This window comes from Emericellopsis atlantica (assembly GCF_019669845.1).
Source record: "Emericellopsis atlantica unplaced genomic scaffold F5Z01scaffold_12, whole genome shotgun sequence".
Lineage (NCBI taxonomy): Eukaryota > Fungi > Ascomycota > Sordariomycetes > Hypocreales > Bionectriaceae > Emericellopsis > Emericellopsis atlantica.
The window spans coordinates 784,977-803,486 of NW_025764714.1; the positions used below are offsets into that span (position 1 = coordinate 784,977).

The 18,510-nt window shown below is 58.5% G+C and overlaps 7 protein-coding genes across 7 annotated transcripts; 3 read left to right on the forward strand and 4 right to left on the reverse strand.

The window, feature by feature from the left end:
- Positions 1–13: 13 nt before the first annotated feature.
- F5Z01DRAFT_654991 (uncharacterized protein) lies at positions 14–2,180 on the forward strand. The gene has a single exon (XM_046263461.1). It carries the CDS (start codon positions 56–58, stop codon positions 2,090–2,092), a length of 2,037 nt encoding a protein of 678 aa, XP_046118786.1. The 5' UTR covers positions 14–55; the 3' UTR covers positions 2,093–2,180.
- Positions 2,181–2,411: 231 nt separating this feature from the next.
- F5Z01DRAFT_654992 (uncharacterized protein) lies at positions 2,412–4,638 on the reverse strand. Its single transcript, XM_046263462.1, has 2 exons — positions 3,702–4,638; positions 2,412–3,628 (listed from the first exon to the last, which is right to left on the reverse strand). The coding sequence occupies exons 1-2, from the start codon at positions 4,260–4,262 to the stop codon at positions 2,540–2,542; spliced, it is 1,650 nt and encodes a 549-aa protein (XP_046118787.1). The 5' UTR covers positions 4,263–4,638; the 3' UTR covers positions 2,412–2,539.
- A 1,461-nt stretch (positions 4,639–6,099) lies between these two features.
- On the reverse strand, positions 6,100–7,401 carry F5Z01DRAFT_99322 (uncharacterized protein). Its single transcript, XM_046267268.1, has 3 exons — positions 7,108–7,401; positions 6,839–7,052; positions 6,100–6,783 (listed from the first exon to the last, which is right to left on the reverse strand). Exons 1-3 carry the CDS (start codon positions 7,280–7,282, stop codon positions 6,240–6,242), a joined length of 933 nt encoding a protein of 310 aa, XP_046118788.1. The 5' UTR covers positions 7,283–7,401; the 3' UTR covers positions 6,100–6,239.
- A 1,769-nt stretch (positions 7,402–9,170) lies between these two features.
- F5Z01DRAFT_99330 (uncharacterized protein) lies at positions 9,171–10,490 on the reverse strand. Its single transcript, XM_046267269.1, has one exon. The coding sequence runs from the start codon at positions 10,361–10,363 to the stop codon at positions 9,209–9,211; it is 1,155 nt and encodes a 384-aa protein (XP_046118789.1). The 5' UTR covers positions 10,364–10,490; the 3' UTR covers positions 9,171–9,208.
- Positions 10,491–10,820: 330 nt separating this feature from the next.
- Positions 10,821–12,906, forward strand: F5Z01DRAFT_621707 (alkaline-phosphatase-like protein; the record flags this gene model as incomplete). Its single annotated transcript, XM_046261219.1, has 4 exons — positions 10,821–10,948; positions 11,034–11,940; positions 12,004–12,378; positions 12,493–12,906. The coding sequence occupies 4 exons, from the start codon at positions 10,821–10,823 to the stop codon at positions 12,904–12,906; spliced, it is 1,824 nt and encodes a 607-aa protein (XP_046118790.1).
- A 221-nt stretch (positions 12,907–13,127) lies between these two features.
- On the reverse strand, positions 13,128–15,644 carry F5Z01DRAFT_743195 (alternative sulfate transporter; the record flags this gene model as incomplete). The annotated part of the gene is made up of 11 exons (XM_046266889.1): positions 13,128–13,640; positions 13,710–13,797; positions 13,869–13,932; positions 14,017–14,204; positions 14,313–14,513; positions 14,597–14,648; positions 14,738–14,881; positions 14,953–15,098; positions 15,170–15,272; positions 15,332–15,400; positions 15,490–15,644. The coding sequence occupies 11 exons, from the start codon at positions 15,642–15,644 to the stop codon at positions 13,363–13,365; spliced, it is 1,488 nt and encodes a 495-aa protein (XP_046118791.1). The 3' UTR covers positions 13,128–13,362.
- Positions 15,645–16,075: 431 nt separating this feature from the next.
- F5Z01DRAFT_736563 (major facilitator superfamily domain-containing protein) lies at positions 16,076–18,387 on the forward strand. The gene is made up of 8 exons (XM_046266787.1): positions 16,076–16,401; positions 16,453–16,589; positions 16,673–16,755; positions 16,813–16,910; positions 16,968–17,088; positions 17,156–17,567; positions 17,640–18,113; positions 18,181–18,387. The coding sequence occupies exons 1-8, from the start codon at positions 16,254–16,256 to the stop codon at positions 18,355–18,357; spliced, it is 1,650 nt and encodes a 549-aa protein (XP_046118792.1). The 5' UTR covers positions 16,076–16,253; the 3' UTR covers positions 18,358–18,387.
- Positions 18,388–18,510: the final 123 nt, after the last annotated feature.

Consider the following 18,510-nt stretch of genomic DNA (forward strand, 5'->3'; position numbering starts at 1 on the left):
CGACGACGCATTCCTGTTCTTGACTTTTTCAAAAGGTGCTTCAACGACAAAGACAATGCGGCCGACCTTGGACCCTCGCGACCGCTCAGTGGCGGCGGCCCCTTCTCACGACAACTGGACGACCGAGCAGCACATGGACTATGGCGGCCCAGGAACAGCACTACAGGACGACGAGACCAGATCCTTTGCTGTTGGGGAGCCTTTGCACCAACCGCCGCGCTCCTGGGCCTCCCATCTCCGAGCCTGGGCGCCCGAGATTGGGTGTATTCTGCTAGCCGTTGGTCTGTTTGTTGCCCTCACCGTCGTCCTCGACAGGTGTAACGATAAAAGACTTCCGCAGTGGCCACTCGGCCTAACTCTCAACACTGCCGTGGCCCTCCTCGCCACACTATGCCGCTCTATCATTATGCTACCCGTCGCGGACGCTATCTCGCAGTTTAAGTGGAACTGGTTCGCCTCGGGCCACCACCCTATTAAAGACCTCTATATCTTTGATCAGGCTAGCCGCGGGCCATGGGGCTCGCTCCGACTACTTGGTCGTATGCGCGGCCGGCTCACGCCCCTAAGCCACGCGGCGGCTCTAGTGCTCGTCTCAGGCGTCGCGACGTCATTCCTCACCCAGTCGGCCGTGTCATACGAGGAGCGTCTAGTTACCAGCGCCAAGAGCGGTAACGCGACTATCAGCAGAGCGAGCATGTTCCCCTCGACCGTCGACGATAATAGTACCTCCGGTGACCTCGAGGGGCTGAAGCGGGCAGCGCTACAGGCTACCTTTCTAAACGTTAACGACCACTGGCCTATCCCCGAGCCTATCTGCCCTAGCGGGAACTGCGACTATCCCGTATACCGCTCACTAGGGCTCTGCGTGAGCATGCAGAACGTGACGTCTGCGTTGACGTACGACGAATTCGAGAAACAATCCGGATTTACGATGGTCAGGGCCTCGCTCTTAAACGACACTGTCTTTATGGAAGACGAGTTGACCTCTAATACTATGGCGCTCAACGCAACGTCCCTACAACCTAGGATAAGATTGGCCGACTACGACCGGCCCGTTACGTCGCAAATGGACTTTGAAGAGGCCCAAGAAGCAATGGACAAGGCGATGGAGAAGTATGTTTGGCCGCCGGAATGGACCTCCGTCGCAGACTGGGAAGAGAACCCCGACGTCCTAGACGCCACCATTGCACAATTCTTCTTTATCTGGTCCACCGCAAAGGGTCTTGACAAGGATATGCACACCCGGTACCGCGCGGCGGAGGTGCTCTGGCACTTTTGCGTGCACGAGTATAACACCACAGCCCGTGACGGCGTCGCGGCGACAGAGAGCCTCGGGTCGGTGGTAAAGGTAGACGAGGTGGTCAAGCAGCGGGGGGACCCGTGCTACTTTATGCTCACCGACGCCGGTGGCCAGGACAGATTTCGTATCACCGATTCCTACACCTATAGCGAGCTCGACCGTATGTTTCGGCGGGCATTTTCCGGCGCGTGGTCGTTTCTGGACTTCGATATGGATTACAGCGAGATTTCCGCGCAGATAGCAGAGAGCCTGTTCCTCAACGAGTATGAGTACGGAACAGATGGCTGGTCCCGCCAGACCCTTGAGGAGTGGGACGTCATCATGTGGGACAACCTGGGCAAGATAACGGCCACGGTCGCGCAGGGCTTCACAGCACACATGCGGAAGATGGCTAAGGTAGACAGCGATATCGAGGGAGACGTGCTCCAGACAGAGACATTTGTCGTCGTCAGGTGGCCGTGGCTATCGGCGCTAGCCGCTCAGATTGGTCTATCCATTGTCTTTGTCGTCAGCGTGGCCGTGCACACGGCGAGGCTGGGCGTAGCCGTTGTCAGGAGCAACAACCTCGCGGAGCTATTCGCCCAGGACAACAGCAGAAGCAGCAGAGAAGAGCAGGATGACGGCGTGCCCGGCGGGGGGACGGCGTTTTCGACGGGCATCAAGACTCAGGTCGATGAGGCAGTCCGGGGGCGACTGGTCAGAGACAATGAGGCGTGGATCCTGCAGATGCAGAAGGATGGGACTTCCGAGGCGAAGCCGCCGGGTGATTCCATTTCGGGCAGCTCGTCGTGACGACAGATCAAGAGAGTCTAGCGAACAATCGTGGCAGAACGCTGTGTACTGTTCTCATAGAAAGCACAACATGTATCAAAATCATCAGAGAAGCCCTCTCTTTGACCTGCAGAGTATCCTTTCCCTCTGCAACGTATCAACTGGTCCCAGTGCCTAGAGACGCAAAGTGGACCGAACCTCAGCCAATTGATGTGACTGATGAGACTATGCGGTTCCCTTATAAAGACATAGCATAGGTGAAATGAAGACTCCTCTCGCAAGGAAGGACATCAATGACAGGAACCCAAGGCAAATGGGACAGTATACTGCACATGAGATCGTGGACACATGAATTCGTAGTATATCTGGTCAACATCCACCGAAGCCTTTCACCACCCCCAATCATACATGTAGGAGAGAGACTCCCCTTCTCGCCTACAAGCACTTCATCTAGAGACAACGTGAATGCTAAACACACTGCGTGATGGTCATGACCACTGACGCCACGGGAGCGGCGGTCTGCGTGGGCGCCTCCGTCACGACGCCTGTATCGGGAGACGTGGCAGTTCCACCGCCAACACCCAGGGCAGCATTGAACGCGTCCGCAGCCGCCTGGCCCGATGCGGCCGCTGCCGCAGCAGCACCGCTCTCACACGCCGCGACGGCATCCTGGCCCGCCTTGCACTTGTCCTTGAGCTGACCGCAGATGAAGCTAGTGATGACCTTGTTGCCGAGAGCAGAACCGTGGTTAAAGTCGTTGCTGTTGGATGGCGCGAACGAAGGCTCCTTGCGACCGTCGAGACCGTCTGAAAAGATGATGCTAGGGTCCGAGCACGACCCAAAGTCCAGAGCAGCCTGCCTCTTGGTGTTCTGGCTGGCACTGGCGGCGCGGCATTGGCTGAGCTGCGTCTCACATTGGGCGGCGCCGCCCGCAAGTTGGCCTGCGTTGGCGGCATTGGCACACTTGTTGTGCTGGACGTCGCAGGATCGGCCGAGCGCGGCAGAGAGGCCTGTAAAGGTGGCGCCGTTGGTGGAAAAGGGGCGATCTCCGACAGACGACTCGACCGGCGGCGGGGGTCCGCCAAGAGCACCAGTGAAGGGCTGGAGGTTGGCGCTACCAGAGCCGGGCGCGACGGGTGATTCGGTGACCTGGCCGACGGTGGCGGAGGTCATTGAGGCCATCAGCGATGACATGGCGTCCGCTGCCACCGTGGTGGTGATGGCGGAGCAGACAGGCGGAGGCACAGCCGCGCAACTGGTCGCGATCGCTGCTGGGGCGGAAGCAATGGGCGTCGCTGGAGTCTCGGTAGGTTCAGTAGCATTACCACCACCGGGGCTAGCAGCGCCGCCTCCTGCGACGGAGAACTGGGACAAGTCGACAATGTCGGCGGCGGTGATGCCCCCCTTGCCGCCAGCAAAGGTGGGCTGCACGTTTGCCACCGCGGCGGCAATCTCGTCGGTGGTGGCATCCAGCACAAGCAGCTTCTGAGAGAAGATGCAGCCTAGATCAGGCTCGAGAGTGTCGCAGGTCAAGCCGGCGCCCGTGTTGTCGTTGAGCTGGAGGATCAGATGTCAGTCAAGCTCATCGAGACCATTGCGGTGGCAATCAGCGCAAGGGGGCGATACGTACATCACCAGGCGCAAAGGTTCCACTGAGAAGAGCCAGATTCGGGTCCGCGCCAATGCCGGCAAGCTGCCTGGCCAACTCGAGCGTAATCTTCTTGTTCGTCTCGGCGGCTCCTGGGGAGGCCGGATCTTGGTGCGACGCCAGGGCCGCCACCTCGGGATTCACTGCCTTCTCGTTGCAGAGAACACTCGCCAGGCCAACCTTGCCCGTGTTCCTCTCGATGGCCTGGAACAGAAGGGCGCCTGCCATGCCACGCAGGTCGCTTGCCGCCTTGGCGTTGGTGAAGGCCTGGTCGGCAGTCTCCTGCTTGAGACAGTCCAGATTGGTGACGGTGCCAGCGCCTTCGGCGGCAGCCGCGTTGCCAAGGAGACCAAAGACGGGATCCGCGATGCCCTTGGGGTTGTCCATGTCCAAGAACTCCTTGGTGATGGTGAGGACGAAGTCGTGTGAGTGCTCCTGGGGCACCTCGCGACTGTGAAGCTTGCGCAGGGGCTGCTTCATGGGCGAGGCCACGGCGAGGCCGATTACACTCGCGGAAAGAGCCGCTGCCGACGACCACTTCATTTTGAGAGAAACGGTGGCGAGAGAGTAAGGTATAGAAGAAGGGCTGCTGATATCGTGCTTCCCGGAAGAACAAGCACACTGGAATGAATGGTCGAAGCGAACAAGAAAGGAGCGAAACCAGTCGCGATCCAAGAAGAAGGGAATATCGGTTCGCAGAACACGCAAGAAGGAGAGTAGAATGAAAACAAACGGTTATCTCAACGAGAGCTCGTCGGTGGGTTGAGTGATGGTGGACGCATCGTGGAAGTGGCATCACGCCCAGAGATGTACGTACATATACACATTTCTCGATGCCCATTGTCCGAATTTCGCGGCTCAGATGCATTCCCAGTTTCATCCCAACTTCAGTGACGATGGGAAAAATTGTCATCATTCGGGTCGCGGGTCTGGATTTGATGTTTGGTGTCGCAGCCGCCAGACGTCTTGTGTTTGAACTTTGCCATTGCGTGAGCCTCAAACCGGTCGCCGGCTGCTTCCGGATCTGAATTCCACAGATCCATGTATCAAGGGGCCATTGAGGGCCGAGGCCAAATACGCACGCTGTGTTGACGCATCGCCGCGTTTCAGATTCAGCGAGCCCCCAGACGAGACGAGCTGGCGGAGAATGGACCGTGGCTGCTACAATATCTGCCCAACAAGTAAGTAGACAAGCCATTGAAAAGGCGCGCAAAGGGCAGTTTGCCCCTGTGGCATCCTTGGGTGGGCGCCAAAGCCATGCGCCAGACGGATCATGTCTCGTGTGTTGGCACTTGGCAGGGTCGGAGCCTTGACACTTGCTTCCGCTGTCGCCCCGTGACAGCCATTGGAATTGTTCGCGATTCAGAGCGAGCATGCATTCGACATGGATCATGACCAGCACGCGGGCTAGGGACGATGTTGGCTGTGTGCGCATAAAGCAAGGTCCTCTCGCTCCGCCTAGCCAAGTTCTCTAGGCCTCGCACTTCTTCGAGTTCTACCATCTGATTGAGCCAGCAAAGCCGATTGAGCCCTTGTCAATTTTCGATTCGATAGAGAACATGAGGATCACAGCAAATGAGGGACAAGACAACTAGACTGCAGGCTTCATGTTGTGGTGGATGATTTTAACATGCTGGCGAGAAAACATGAAGCGCCGCACCAGAGTCCAGACAACTGTAGTTCAAACTACCCTTTCACCCTGCAGACTACTCCTCTAGAACCACCGCATCGCAAGCAACATCTTCACAAGGTAGGATTAGGTACACCGGGATGTAGGATTCCACCAACCGGTACTAGGGCAAACAAAAAGAAAAAGGCAGAGCCAAAAACATACAACAGCCGGTATTCGCTGGTCGTCACCGACCCAACTACTAATCAGCCCCTCAGCGGCTTGACTATGGGAGAGCGGACGGGATCCCGTATTTTCCACTGGGTATGGTCGTATGTGGTAGACTTTTTCTCTTTTGCAAATAACATTAGCAGTAAGCTTGAGGGGACCTTTTCCAGCCAAGCCCAGAGACCGGAGCAGTCTTCCTGGATGTTGATGTCCTACTCCATAAGCTGGGCCATGGCGATGCCGTGCTGAGAGCGGGTTGACTTTCCCCATATACGCCTCATGTGTGCTTGCACTAATTTGTCACCCTATCCTTGAGAAACGACAGCTGGTCTTGGGGCACCTCGAAGAGCGTAGCGCTGTTAGAGACCTTAACTTGCGTGTTATGGACACTGACATTCCCTATGTACGTCTAATATCATCAAATTGAGGCATGCCACAAGATAAGGAAGCAAGTTGAATTGCGCTAGCACACGTGTTCATCTATAGGTGTACTATATATTGACGCGTTTCATAAGGTTCTCGTAAACACGTGCCGGAACGAATCGGTATTATGGCACTGCGTTATGACAGGAAATGAAGGCAAGTCAAGCTCATATCCATTGGCGTGGTGAACAGTCTGTATGGAAAGTCATGACAAATGAAGGTATGAAGAGAAAATGATAATCTAGACCTAGTCCAAGCCCTTAGAGAGCGAAAGCAGCGACAGCAGCGACGAGGGCGCCAAGGCCGAGTCCGTGGACGACAGCAGCGCCCCCAGGAACAGAAGTGGGCTCGGCCGCGCCGCCGTCACCGTTACCACCAGTGGCTGTGGGCATAGCGCTGCTGGTTGGGGTGGTGGTGGTGGTGGTGGTGCTGTTGCCGCCCTGACCGCTGTAAAGTGCGCAGTCGGCGTTGTCGGCCAGAGGGCAAGTCTTCTCATCGATGCAGATAGACTGCAACTGAGGGCCCTGGGCCTTGACGGCAGTGGCGGGAGGAGCGCAGCGGACGTTGAAGAGGGAGTTGAGGGCCATGCCAACGGTAGTGACGTCCTCCTCGGCAACACCAAAGGAGGCGGCGGCCATGCCAACCTGCTGGATGAAGTAGGTGTTCTCAGCGAGGTTGAGGTTCATGAACTTGTGAACCTCGTACATGGATGGATCGGCCATGTAGGCGTCGAAGCCGGACATGCCCTGCATAGAGCAGCCGAGCAGGGAGCCGAAGAACTGGTAGAGATGGGTGAGGAGGAAGCTGGGAGACTAACGTTAGCCATCTATCTCTCGATTCAAGGATCGCGAGAGCTCACTATTGGTTAGACGAGTCGTCGTCGGCGGGCATGTTCTTCTTCAGGGGCTCGGCGGCACCACCGTCGAGAAAGTTGACCTTGACACCCTGGTTGCCGCCCCTGTTGGTGGTGGCAAGCTCGCCGCTGAAGTAGGGCATCAGGTTGACGTCCTCGCCGTCGACCGTGCCAGGGGCCAGGATACCGGGAACCTTGATGCCGACGTTGGGCTCGGTGTCTGGCGACTGTCAGTACACGGTGAAGCTGGTAGTAGCAAGAGACGGCAAGCTTACAGTTACCAATGACCACAGTGTTGACGACAAGAGTCAGGAGAGTAGCCTGGTTCTCGGCGGTGTTCTCCTTGAGGAGGGCAGTGGTGTAGTAGTCGCAGATGGACTCGTCAGAGGGACGCTGGGCGTTGACAGCCGTGGCCGCAGCAGCGGCGAGAACAACCTTGTTGTAAAGCATCTTGAATGGGTTGTTGACCTGGACGGATTGGGTGTTTCGGCTTGATGTGAGGACTGTGAGAAGCGAAAAGCGTGAAGAGGTATGAAGAAGAGAAGAAGAGTCCTGGATCAAAGGGGAGGAAGTAGCTCTCTCTCAAGTCGAACCGCCCGCTCGCCTCTGGGCCCCTTCTTGCGTCGTTTGATTGGCCTCGACATCTTTAGAGCGAGTCTAATAAGCCGGATGACCAGCTGCCGGCAGAAATGCTACAGGGAGGCGACCAGGCCAGCGCGATGCTAGTTCGTGAGGGTGCCAAGACGCGGCGGGACGCTGGTGTGCCGGCGGAGGAGGGGAGGGGAGATTGGGTTGATCCATCTTGGGTGTTATTGTCAGATCTTTACGGCTCGAGTTGCTGGGCATATGTCTCATCACGAAGAGCAGTATGTTCACGACTGGCACGCCATCATCACCTCGGAGATTCGTTCGAAAGCGTGGATATTCGCCAACACGGAGCCAGTTGCACGTTTGATGCCTTTCCAGTGCTGCCTAAAGCCTTGCAAGGTGCTCGAAATCGCGGCCATATCTCTTGTTAGGATTCGGTTGGGTGATGGTCGACATCTAGCTGCACTGGGCCAAGATCGGAACCGACAAGCCGGAAAAGGAAGTGGAAGGCTCCCCACAGCGCGAGGCCTCGCATCTCAGGGACACGGCCAATCAACGGTAGCGTTTTAGCAACAATCATGCGGGGAGTGACGACATATATAATGGCTAATCCATTCCCGGCGATCGTCGGTCGCCGGATGTAAGCGTCTCCGGCGGCATCCTTGGCTAGTGCTACTACTAGTGGTGCGCCTCACGGTCCTCATCTCTCCTTATTAGGTACACTATTTACTCGTGCAGTCGTGCTAGACATACCGTGCCATTGCCCATTGGGCGTCACCACTTTTCCGCGCCAGAACGCGTGGCTATAAGTTTCCATGAAATAATTGAGACCGCGTCCGCTCGCTGGCACTATTGGACCCGGCAAAGGAGCTTGTCGAGAGCATTCCTTCAATTTCCAGGAGATCTAATACCTAAGTGTTTGTGTAGCGTAGCTTTAGCGTAGCTTTCCCACTCCCACTATCTGAGAATCGTGACTTTGGCAAGAATGGGGTGCGTATGGTCCAAAAGAATACATGTACGCGTCAGTATTTTGAACGAGACATCCACAGCTCAGTGCTCTTCGGGTAGATGCCAAGCCATGCCTTCACGCGGTAGAAGAACTCGTCCACCGTGTTGACGTTCTCATAAATGACCCGTGCGGATGTCCAGGCAACTAAGCGAGCAATGCTGGGCTGGGGACTCGAGATCTCCAGACCCTTCTGGACTTGTGCTACCCGCGGCAACCTTTGGCACTCATTCTGGTACATTTTGATGTTTTATGAGTTTGCATAAGAGAACTGGTGGGATATATCCTGGGAGTTTTCTAGATAGACAAGTAGGAAGACTACAATGGCCGCAGGATATTATAGCTCTAGTCTAGGGTAACCAGGGATCCTACCGTTGCAGTGCTATGTGCTAGCTTAGCACATCGATTTTTGGAGGTCACGGGTTGCGAACTCGGAAGAATCAACTTCTAGCACTAGAGGTGCTCCCACGCAGTCTTGCTCCGGTCACCAGGGGCCATGTTTAATAGGTCTATTTGGCTTGGCTTGGTGCTTGTGCGAGGCTATGGATTGATTGCTTGCCGAGGTAAATGAAGATTCCACCGCAGGTGCCCTGTTCTCGTTCCCCGAGGTAATTAGTAAAAGGTGGAAAAGAAGAGATGAATTCACTATCGAGGTTGGTACTTGACATCTTGCGCGTGAAGCAAACGCTCCGCTATAGGGTATAGGGTAACCACATCGCACTCGGGGCGGTGGCTCTAATTTAGGGCAACCTGATCTGGTTCCTTCTATCCGTACATGTATCCTAGGCCCTTTTTCCTATGCTTCTCTCACGCCGCACCCGAACGTAGGGCGCCATGTAGGGGAACGCAGCGGCGACCTCGGGGCTGACGGTCCAGTTGTCGAGGTTGCGCACGTGCGCCTCAAAGATGGGGTTGAGCGCGGCGCGCTGGCCGTCATGGTCGCCCGACTCGGACTCGACGACGGCGCCCGAGTCCGCATAGGGCCAATTGGCCGAGAGGCTTCGGGCCGTGGCGGCGCGGTAGGCCTCGAAGCGGTCGGGGGACCAGTCGCGGAGGCGGATAATGTCGTCGCGCGCCGCCGGGAAGAGGACGAGGTCGACCCAGGCCGGGTGGGGGACGGCGCGCTGGAGCGACGTCGGGCGCATAAAGGCGGGCATGCGGTCGTACGTCTCCCTCGAGAGGCAGACGAGCCAACGGACGAGGTGGGACAGGCAGTACAGCATGCCGAGGCGCTCGACGAGCGGCTGCAGCGGGCTGCCGTGGATGTGGGCGGAGGCGGCGCTGGACAGGGGCTGGCCCGAGATGCCCGACATGGAGTCGGAGTCGGAGTCGGACACCGGGGGGGCCCTGAGGCGGGCACCGGGCGGGTGCTCGAGCAGGGCCGAGACGTTGGGGAACTGGGACGCCGCCGAGAGCTCGGCCGACTGGCGGCTCGACAGCCTGCCGCGCCAGGCCTCGACAGTGCCCGTGATGAAGCGGTCCAGGCGGTTCGTGGGCGGCGTGTGCCTGATGGGCACGGCCCAGTCGGTGGCGGGGGGCAGGTTCACGTCGAGGTCTGTGTGTACATGTAGGTCTGTGTCCAGGTTCATGTCCAGCAAGTCGAACAAGCCGCCTTGCTGTGTCATGTCAAGCGTGATGCCCGGGCCGAGCTCGAGGGGCATGGTCATGCTGGCGAGTGAGGTCATGTCCAGGCCTGGTAGAGGCTGTCGTGGCGTGTCTCGTTCCAGAACCGCGATCCGCGCCTCGGCCTCGGCCAGCTTCTGCTGGAGACTGGTGATCTGCTCCTCCAGGTGTCTCGTGTGCGCCTTGCGCTTGGCTCGGAGGTGGCGCTGATTGTCCCGGTCGATGGCACGTTTCCGCGCGACCTGCGCGGGTGTCATGTTGGATACCCGTCGGCATTGGGTAGCCGCGTCCTCGGCGTCATCTGCTTGCATCATATGTATTTGATTGTGGGCGCTGGGCGTGCAGGTCCGTCCGTTCGTGTGTCATGTTAGGGCCACGGGAAGATGCTTCGATGGGGACAAGCGGATGTATATACTCGACCGACTGCTGGGCCGGCAATATGAACCTGAGAAGTGAGAACCCCGGATATCGTGACTAGTGCCGTGCGGGGGTCTGGTTATGGGCTAACGATTGGAGTAATTGCGCCCTAGAGTGATAGAGTCCAGACTAGCGTGGCTGCACAGAGTCATGTTAGTCCATCTCGTGGCGAGCATCGTCCTTCTCGGGATCAAGCTCCCAATGCCCTGTGTTCGCGTAAAGGGAGCCCTGCCCGGCCTGTTCCTCCATGTTGACTTGGGGGAAAGCCGTCGACTCGGCTCTGTTCTCTCAGCCTTTAGCACACACACATCCATTCTCACACATCCTGTCCCAGCATACATGTACATAGCCACCATGTGGTTTCGCCTCGCCGCACTGGCGGCCCTTTTCCTGGCGACGTCCCAGGCCTCGGCGTCGGCGTCCGCGTCCGCATCGAAAAAGCAGCCCAACATCCTCTTCATCTTGACGGATGACCAGGACTGGTGAGCCGGTCCCAACCAGCGCATTGAGGAGGGCAAGGGCATGAACTTGCTCCATTTACTGACGCCGTCCGTGGCGGCATCGCAGGCACATGGAGTCGCTTCAGCACATGCCCCTGCTGCAGAAACACCTCCTCCACGAGGGCACCCTCTACGCGAACCACTACTGCACCGTGGCCCTGTGCTGCCCGTCGCGCGTCAACCTCTGGACGGGCAAGGCCGCGCACAACACCAACGTCACGGACGTCTGGGCCCCCTACGGCGGCTATCCCAAGGTCGTCCGCGAGGGCATCAACGACGACTACCTCCCCCACTGGCTCCAGGCGGCGGGCTACAACACCTACTACTCGGGCAAGCTCTGGAACCACCACTCGGTCGAGAACTACAACCAGCCCTACGCCGGCGGCTTCAACGGCTCCGACTTTGTCCTCGACCCCTACACGTATCAGTACCGCAACGCCACCATGTCACGCAACGGCGGTCGCCCCGTCAGCTACGCCGGCCAGTACTCGCCCGACGTCACGGCCGCCAAGGCCCACGGCTTCCTGCGCGAGGCCATGGCGCACGACGACCCCTGGTTCCTCGTCCACGCGCCCATTGCCCCCCACAGCAGCGTCCGGCTGGTCCCCGACGTTGTCATGGACAAGCCCGAGTACGCCGACCGGCACGCCCACCTCTTCCACGACTACATCATCCCGAGGGACGACAACTTCAACCCGGAGACGCAGGGCGGCGTCAGCTGGGTCAAGGACCTCCCACGCCTCAACGACACCGTCATCCGCTACAACGACGAGTTCCAGCGGTCCCGCCTGCGGGCCCTGCAGTCGGTGGACGAGTCCGTCGAGCACATGGTTCGCATCCTCGACGAGGCCGGAGAGCTCGAGAACACGTACATCTTCTACACCACCGACAATGGCTACCACATCAGCCAGCACCGGATGCACCCTGGCAAGGAGTGCGGCTTCGAGACGGACGTTCATATTCCGCTCATCGTGGTGAGTCCTGTCCTTGTCCTCTGGCAGGAGAAATTTCACTGACAGTGAATCCCACCGACACAGCGTGGACCAGGCGTCTCGGCGGGCCACGTCAGTAAGGCTGTGACGGCGCACACCGACATTGCCTCGACCATCATGACGCTGGCGGGCCACGCCCTCCCCGAGGACGCCAGCGACGGTTACCCCCTCCCCCTGACCGTCGAGGAGATGCAGGCCTCCAAGCAGGAGCACGTCACCATCGAGTACTGGGGCCTCGCCATCCCCGAGGGCATCTATGGCGCCTACGGCGACGCCGGCATGATCGACCCTGGCTACGGCTCCCAGCCCAGCATCGCCGTCGGCAACAACACGTACAAGGCCGTCCGCGTCATCGGGGAGGGCTACAGTCTCTACTACGCCGTGTGGTGCACCAACGAGACAGAGCTGTACAATCTAAAGGTACGTTTCTCTTCTCCAATTTACACTGCTCTTGACGAGGAGCGTCTGCGGCGGCCCAGAGAAGTGTGCCGGCGTGTGTACGTTACATGTACTGACGCGTGAGCCCCTCGACAGACCGACCCGGGAGAGCTCCGAAACCTCTTGGCGCCCGAGCACTACGTCAACGACCTGCACGTGGCCGGCCGCCCGGTAGACGTGGACCAGCTGGCGCGCCGCCTGGATGCGCTGACCATGGTGCTCAAGAGCTGCCGGGGCCGCAGCTGCGTCGAGCCCTGGAGTGCTCTGCACCCGTCCGGTGACGTCCAGGGTCTCCTCGACAGCCTGGACGAGCGGTTCGACGACTTTTACCAGAACCAACCCAGGGTCTCCTTCACCGACTGCAAGCTAGGCTATCTTCCCGAGTATGAGGGGCCGATGGACGTGAGACCCTTTGACGGGATGGACCACGCTGCCAGTGGCGCCGACTGGGGAGGTCGGGAGCAGGTAACTCTGGGGCGCAACCGTGGTCACTGGAGTATCTGGACGTGAGCATTGGGTCGTTATCCTCAGGAAGTGAAGTGATAGCCATGGCATGTTTGTTTTGTCAGAAGATGAACGAGGGGTGCTGCCATGTGCGTATACCCTGTGACCTTATGTTTTTGTATCTTCTAGGAAAGTTTAGGAAGCAGTATTACGGAGACGGACAATGAGAATCTGCCCGGCACATCATTTCTATCCCCCTTGCTTCTCGTTACGAGTCTATGTAGGCTGCAAGAGACTGGACGCCGCAGGCAAGATAGTACCGAATCGACAGAACGTCAAAATACTCTGAGGATCGAAATCAGGTTCACTTTATTCAACTTTCAACGAACAAAGAAAGACCGAGATTCCCCTGTACTGCCCAAATGTCTTCCCAGTTTCCTGTGCACAACCTCCACCATAGCTCGAAGCAGGACCGCTTTCCGTCCCGCGTTGGACCGCCTGCATCGCCATGGCCGCCCTCCCTCAGGGCTTGTAGACGAACGTGTCGACGCCGGTCTTCCGGTTCCGGCGGTTGAGCAACCAGTACTGCAGGTTGGTGAGGCAGCACGCGACCAGCCCGACGCTCGAGAGCGACAGGACCACCGTCCAGGCCGTGCGGTACTGGGGCGCGTCCTCGGCCTGGAAGATCTGGCTGGCGACGATGCCGGCGCAGTTGGCGCTCATGACAAAGATGGCCATGCTGACGGACCGCTCGCCGGCGGAGCGGGCATTGAGCGACATCCAGGAGCCGTTGACGGGATCTTCCATGATAGGTACGTTAGCGCTCAACTCTGGCTGTGCAGTGAGAGGGGGCATGAAAATGCACATACGCCAGTTGAAGCTGGTGCCGATGATCAGCACGAGGACCGCGTATTTGGCGCTGTTGCTGCCTGTGTCGATGATGGAGCGGTTGGCGACCTGAGGAGAGCCGGGCTTAGCATAGTGTGCTTCGATACATCCACATTGGCTGACGAGGATGGATAACTCACCACAAGTATCCAGCCAATCGTCACGCCCAGTAGAACCATAGGCCCGCGGCGGTCCCATTTGTCGCTAGATGGACAAGCGTGTCAGACCCTGGGCTATGCTGGCCTCACGCCGCATCACTCGGCCGGCAAGATGACTGGAGGTACTCACGCAATGTAGCCCCAGGAAAGGGTGGTCAGGATCAGGATCCAGTAGCCGACGGAGACCAGTGCGTTGGACTGCAGCCTGCCGTAGTTGTACGAGGCGACGATGGAGGGGGCGTAGGTGAAGAGCGAGGTTTGGGAAGAGAGGCAACAGATGGCGACAATGATATGGCCCAGGGATCGCCAGTTGGTCATCTGGTCGCGCGCGTGTGCGGTCAGCAATGGTCCCGCTAGGCGGGCGGCTCAGCTCAGGGGGGGCAGACAGGAAGGTAAAGGGGGCATAAAGGGGTGACTACTACTCACGGCTGATTTGAACTCGTCCCGCGACACGTGCTGCTTGGCCTGGATCTTGGTGTGGTCGTCCCGCATCACACGAGCCGTGAGGATGCGTGCTTCTCTCTCGTTGAACAAGGAGATGCCGAGCAGTGAGATGGGCCTCTGACTCGAGCGAGGGAAGAGCACCAGGAACAGCGCCGCCACGACGACGGTAAGGAGGCCCTCAATCTGCCACCCGCCTTTATGTCAGCTGAGACGTCTCGAGGGTACATGTACGGTTCGCCCAAGGACAGGCACACTCGCTGACGTACAATAAACATCCACTGCCATCCGGCGAGGCCAGCGATGCCTCGCATGTGGAGGCTGACCATGTGCAAGGCTCATGTTAGCCGCGCGTGTTTGCTCGTCGGGGGGGGAGGGGGTCCAGAGGGCCCGCCCATGTGTCCACGTACATTCCGTAGGCGATGAGGCCGCCGCACGCGTTGGCGAGCATGTTTCCAAAGAAGAACCAGCCAAACCGCTTGCTAGTCTCCGAGGTCGTGTAGAAGCGGGCAATGGTAAAGAGGCCAGCAGGGATGTACCCAGACTCGCACGCCCTGCGCTCGTCACATCCACACGTTAGCCTGCCTGGGGACAGCGCATTGTGCTCTCGAGACTTTGGACATACCCCAGGAGGAAGCGGGTCGCCATGTAGGCGCCCGCTCCCTTGCCCTTGATGAAGGCTTGAAAGGTGGCCACCATACCCCAGGCAAGGACCTGGCAGCCGATCCAGGCCGCGGGGCCGATTCGGTAGAGGACCAGGTTGCTCGGGATCTACCGGCATTTCACGTCAGCTACAAGCCCGCTATGAATGGTCGTGGGTTATTATTTAGGGCCCTTGTTACCTCGAAGAGGGTGACGCCGAGATACATGAGCTGGTTGCCCACGTTGAACTCGAATTGCGTGATGCCGACATCTGCAAAGAAAAAGTCGGTCACGGCGTTGCCGCTGAACATGTCGAGTGAGCGATCTGTTCCATGGCAAACAACATAGGCAGAGAGACTCACATGTTTCCGCGATCAAGCTGGAGGACGAAGAAGCCCGCGGCGAGGAGCGGCATCACCACGCAGTCGAGTCTGTGCCGGAATGTCAACATGGAACACAGGAGACGCACCTCTGCGTTATGCGTTGGTGGTACATGAGGACAGGAAAAAGAGAGACGTACTTGCGGACCAGCTTGCTCTCCTCGCTGGCCGTCCATTCAACCTCCTGGTAGTCAATGTGCGCGACGGACGCGGGTTCATCGTGGACGTTGCACATGACTGTGCCGTCCTGCTTGTCGGCGGCGTCCTGAGGTCCGTTGGGCGGGGCTCCTGTCATCTTGGTGATTTATCTTGTACCCGAGTAATTCTTCCTGATGGATACGTTCAAGAGGACGAGAAGCTGAGTCTCGCGATCCTGTTCGGCTGTACCCAGGGCTCTTATCATGGAGCAGAAGCCACATGCGCGCCTTGGTTGTCTCGTTAGAGCGTACTTGAATCTGTCGTCTGCTGTCCGGGTCGGACCATCCGAATCTAGGGTTACGTTTCCCCGTGCTTTCTGCAGCTCTTCAAAGGGTGTTGGAGGAGAGGCATCGAGACTGGATCCGTTTCTTCGATTCCGGGGATGCGCAGGACACTAACATGACTCTCGTCTGGGGTATGCGGAGAAGACGCCAACATGACTCTGCTAGCTCGCGGGGGGCCCCCACGACGGACTATCATGACTCTGCGGGGGACCCTTCGCGTCAAACTACGCAGGGTCATGGGTCAATTCCTGGATCGTGGCTACATCACACGTGGGAGTTGTGAGAGAAAAGGGGTCTCATCATTCATGTCTTGAAAACGGCGGGCGTTGTGCACACAACGCGAGGGTATTAGAGTCGCATCAGGGAGGCCTGCTGGATACTGCACAAGACTTGATCGGGTCCAGTCCGGAAAATCAGACATCATGGCATCAGAGACAACACCGCTCCTAAGGGAGACGCAAGATCCCGAGGTGAGGAGCGACGATACCGATACCGCCTCGATCGACAGCGGGAGCAGCTCGAGTCCATCCATCTGGTCGGTCCTACCTGTTCTCTTCATCGGCAAGTCAAGTACCCCTCAGTAAAGCTCAAACGACCAGATCCTAATCTCTGGACGACCAGGCGTCTTCGTCTCCCAGGCCGACACCTCGCTGGTCTTGGCCACGTATGCCCCCATCGCCTCTGAGTTCAACGACTTTGACAAGGCCAGCTGGCTGCTCTCGAGCTACATGCTGGCCATGTGCGTCGCCCAGCCCCTTGTGAGTGGAGTCCTGCCCACACACAGGAAAGACAAGATCGCTGGAAAGCAGTGGGCGGCTGACCAGTGCACGGCATAACACAGTACGGCAAGCTGAGTGACATCTTTGGGCGCAAAACCCTCTTGCAGGTATCCTATGCTCTATTCGCGGTGGGCAGCGGCTTGTGGTATGTTTCTCCTCTCCCGGCAGAAGAGGTCCATCTCTGACGTGAAGTCCATCACAGCGGGATTGCCCGGTCCATGGGCGAGCTCATTGCCTCGCGAGCCCTACAAGGCGTCGGTGGAGCCGGCATGGTGTGTCTCGTGTCCATTCTGATCACTGGTGAGGAGCGTCACATGCCCGCGTCTGCAACCCCCAGTCACTGAATGCGGGAAATAGACATCTGTCCCATGAGGGACGTGGCTTCGTACAGAAGCTACATAAACGTTGTGCAGACAGTCGGAAGGTCGTCGGGGGGTGCCATCGGCGGCCTGCTCGCGGACACCATCGGCTGGCGAAGGTAGGCTGCCCTGACTACCTACATGTACTCTTGGCACATTGGCCTGCTAACCAAACGTCGCGTCTAGCACACTCGCGGGCCAAGCACCCATCACACTGATTGGCATGGCGCTTGTGGCATGGAAGCTCCATCTGCCCGCGGGGAGTCGTCCAGACTCGCCCGATGACAGCCTGCACAACACCAAGGGCTCGTACACCCTCGTCTCCAAGCTGAGGCGGGTGGACATTGGGGGAGCATTGCTTCTCAGCACCACGATACTGCCCATCCTCTTTGTGCTGGATGCGGGCGGCACCGAGTTTGCGTGGCTGTCCCCGACGACGCTCGTGCTTCTCCTTGTCGCTCTGCTGAGCGGCCTCTTGTTCAGCCTCGTGGAAACGAGGTACGCTGCGGAACCAATCTTCCCTCTCAGCCTGCTCTCCAACCGGGCCGTGCTGGTGTCATACCTTGGTCTGGCGCTGCAGAACGCCTCCCAGACTGCTGTACGTTCCCTTTTGTTTGCTTCCTTAGTTGCATCTGCGTGCCGGAACCCTAATAGCTAACCGTCCACCAAGGTCATGTTCCTCACACCGCTTTACTTTCAAGTGGCCAAAGGCGCCAGTACCGCCGAGGCGGGCACCTACATGGTCCCGTCGGTCCTCGGGAACACGGCGGGCGGCCTGGCCACCGGCCTGCTCATCCGCCGGTACGGCCGTACCAAGTCCTTGCTGTCTTTTTCCGCGCTGAGCTCCGGCCTGTGCTACTCTCTCCTCCTGCTGGTGTGGACGGGCCGGAACCCAGGCGGCTGGCAGTCCATCCTCGTGTTCCCCGGCGGCGTGGCAACGGCCATGGCGCACTCGGCCATCTTTGTCGTCGTGGCCGCCGGCGTTTCGGAGACGGACATGGCCATTGCCGGGTCCGGCCTGTACCTGAGCGGCAGCTTCGGCGGCGTGGCCGGCATCTGCGGCGTGAGCGCTCTGTTCCAGGCGCGCGTCTACCGCGGGCTTGTGCACCGTCTCTTACGCTCGGGCATTCCCCGCGGCAGCGAGGTAAGCTTTTGCAGCTCGTCTTCGCTCTCCATGATGGTCTCGTTGCTGACCATGTATTCCTGGAAAGATCATGCGAAGGGTGCTCGGGGATGTCACGTCGATCTGGCGGCAGCCGGAGGAGATACGCAACCTTGTCATTGCTGCCTACGTCGACGGCTTCAGGGCGTCTTTTTTCCTATGCCTCGCTTTCGCAGGGATCTGCTTGGTGTTGTCTGTCCTTTCGCCGGAGAAAAGACTTGTGTAGGCCAAGGATGTACTTGCAGGTTCTCCCGGGGGGGGGGGGGGGGGGGGGGCGGGGCAGAGAAAAAAAATGGCGGGGAGTAGTAAATAAACCACAGCACGGACAGGCCAAAAACCAGAAAGAATAAAAAAAAAAACCAAAAACAACCACAAAAAA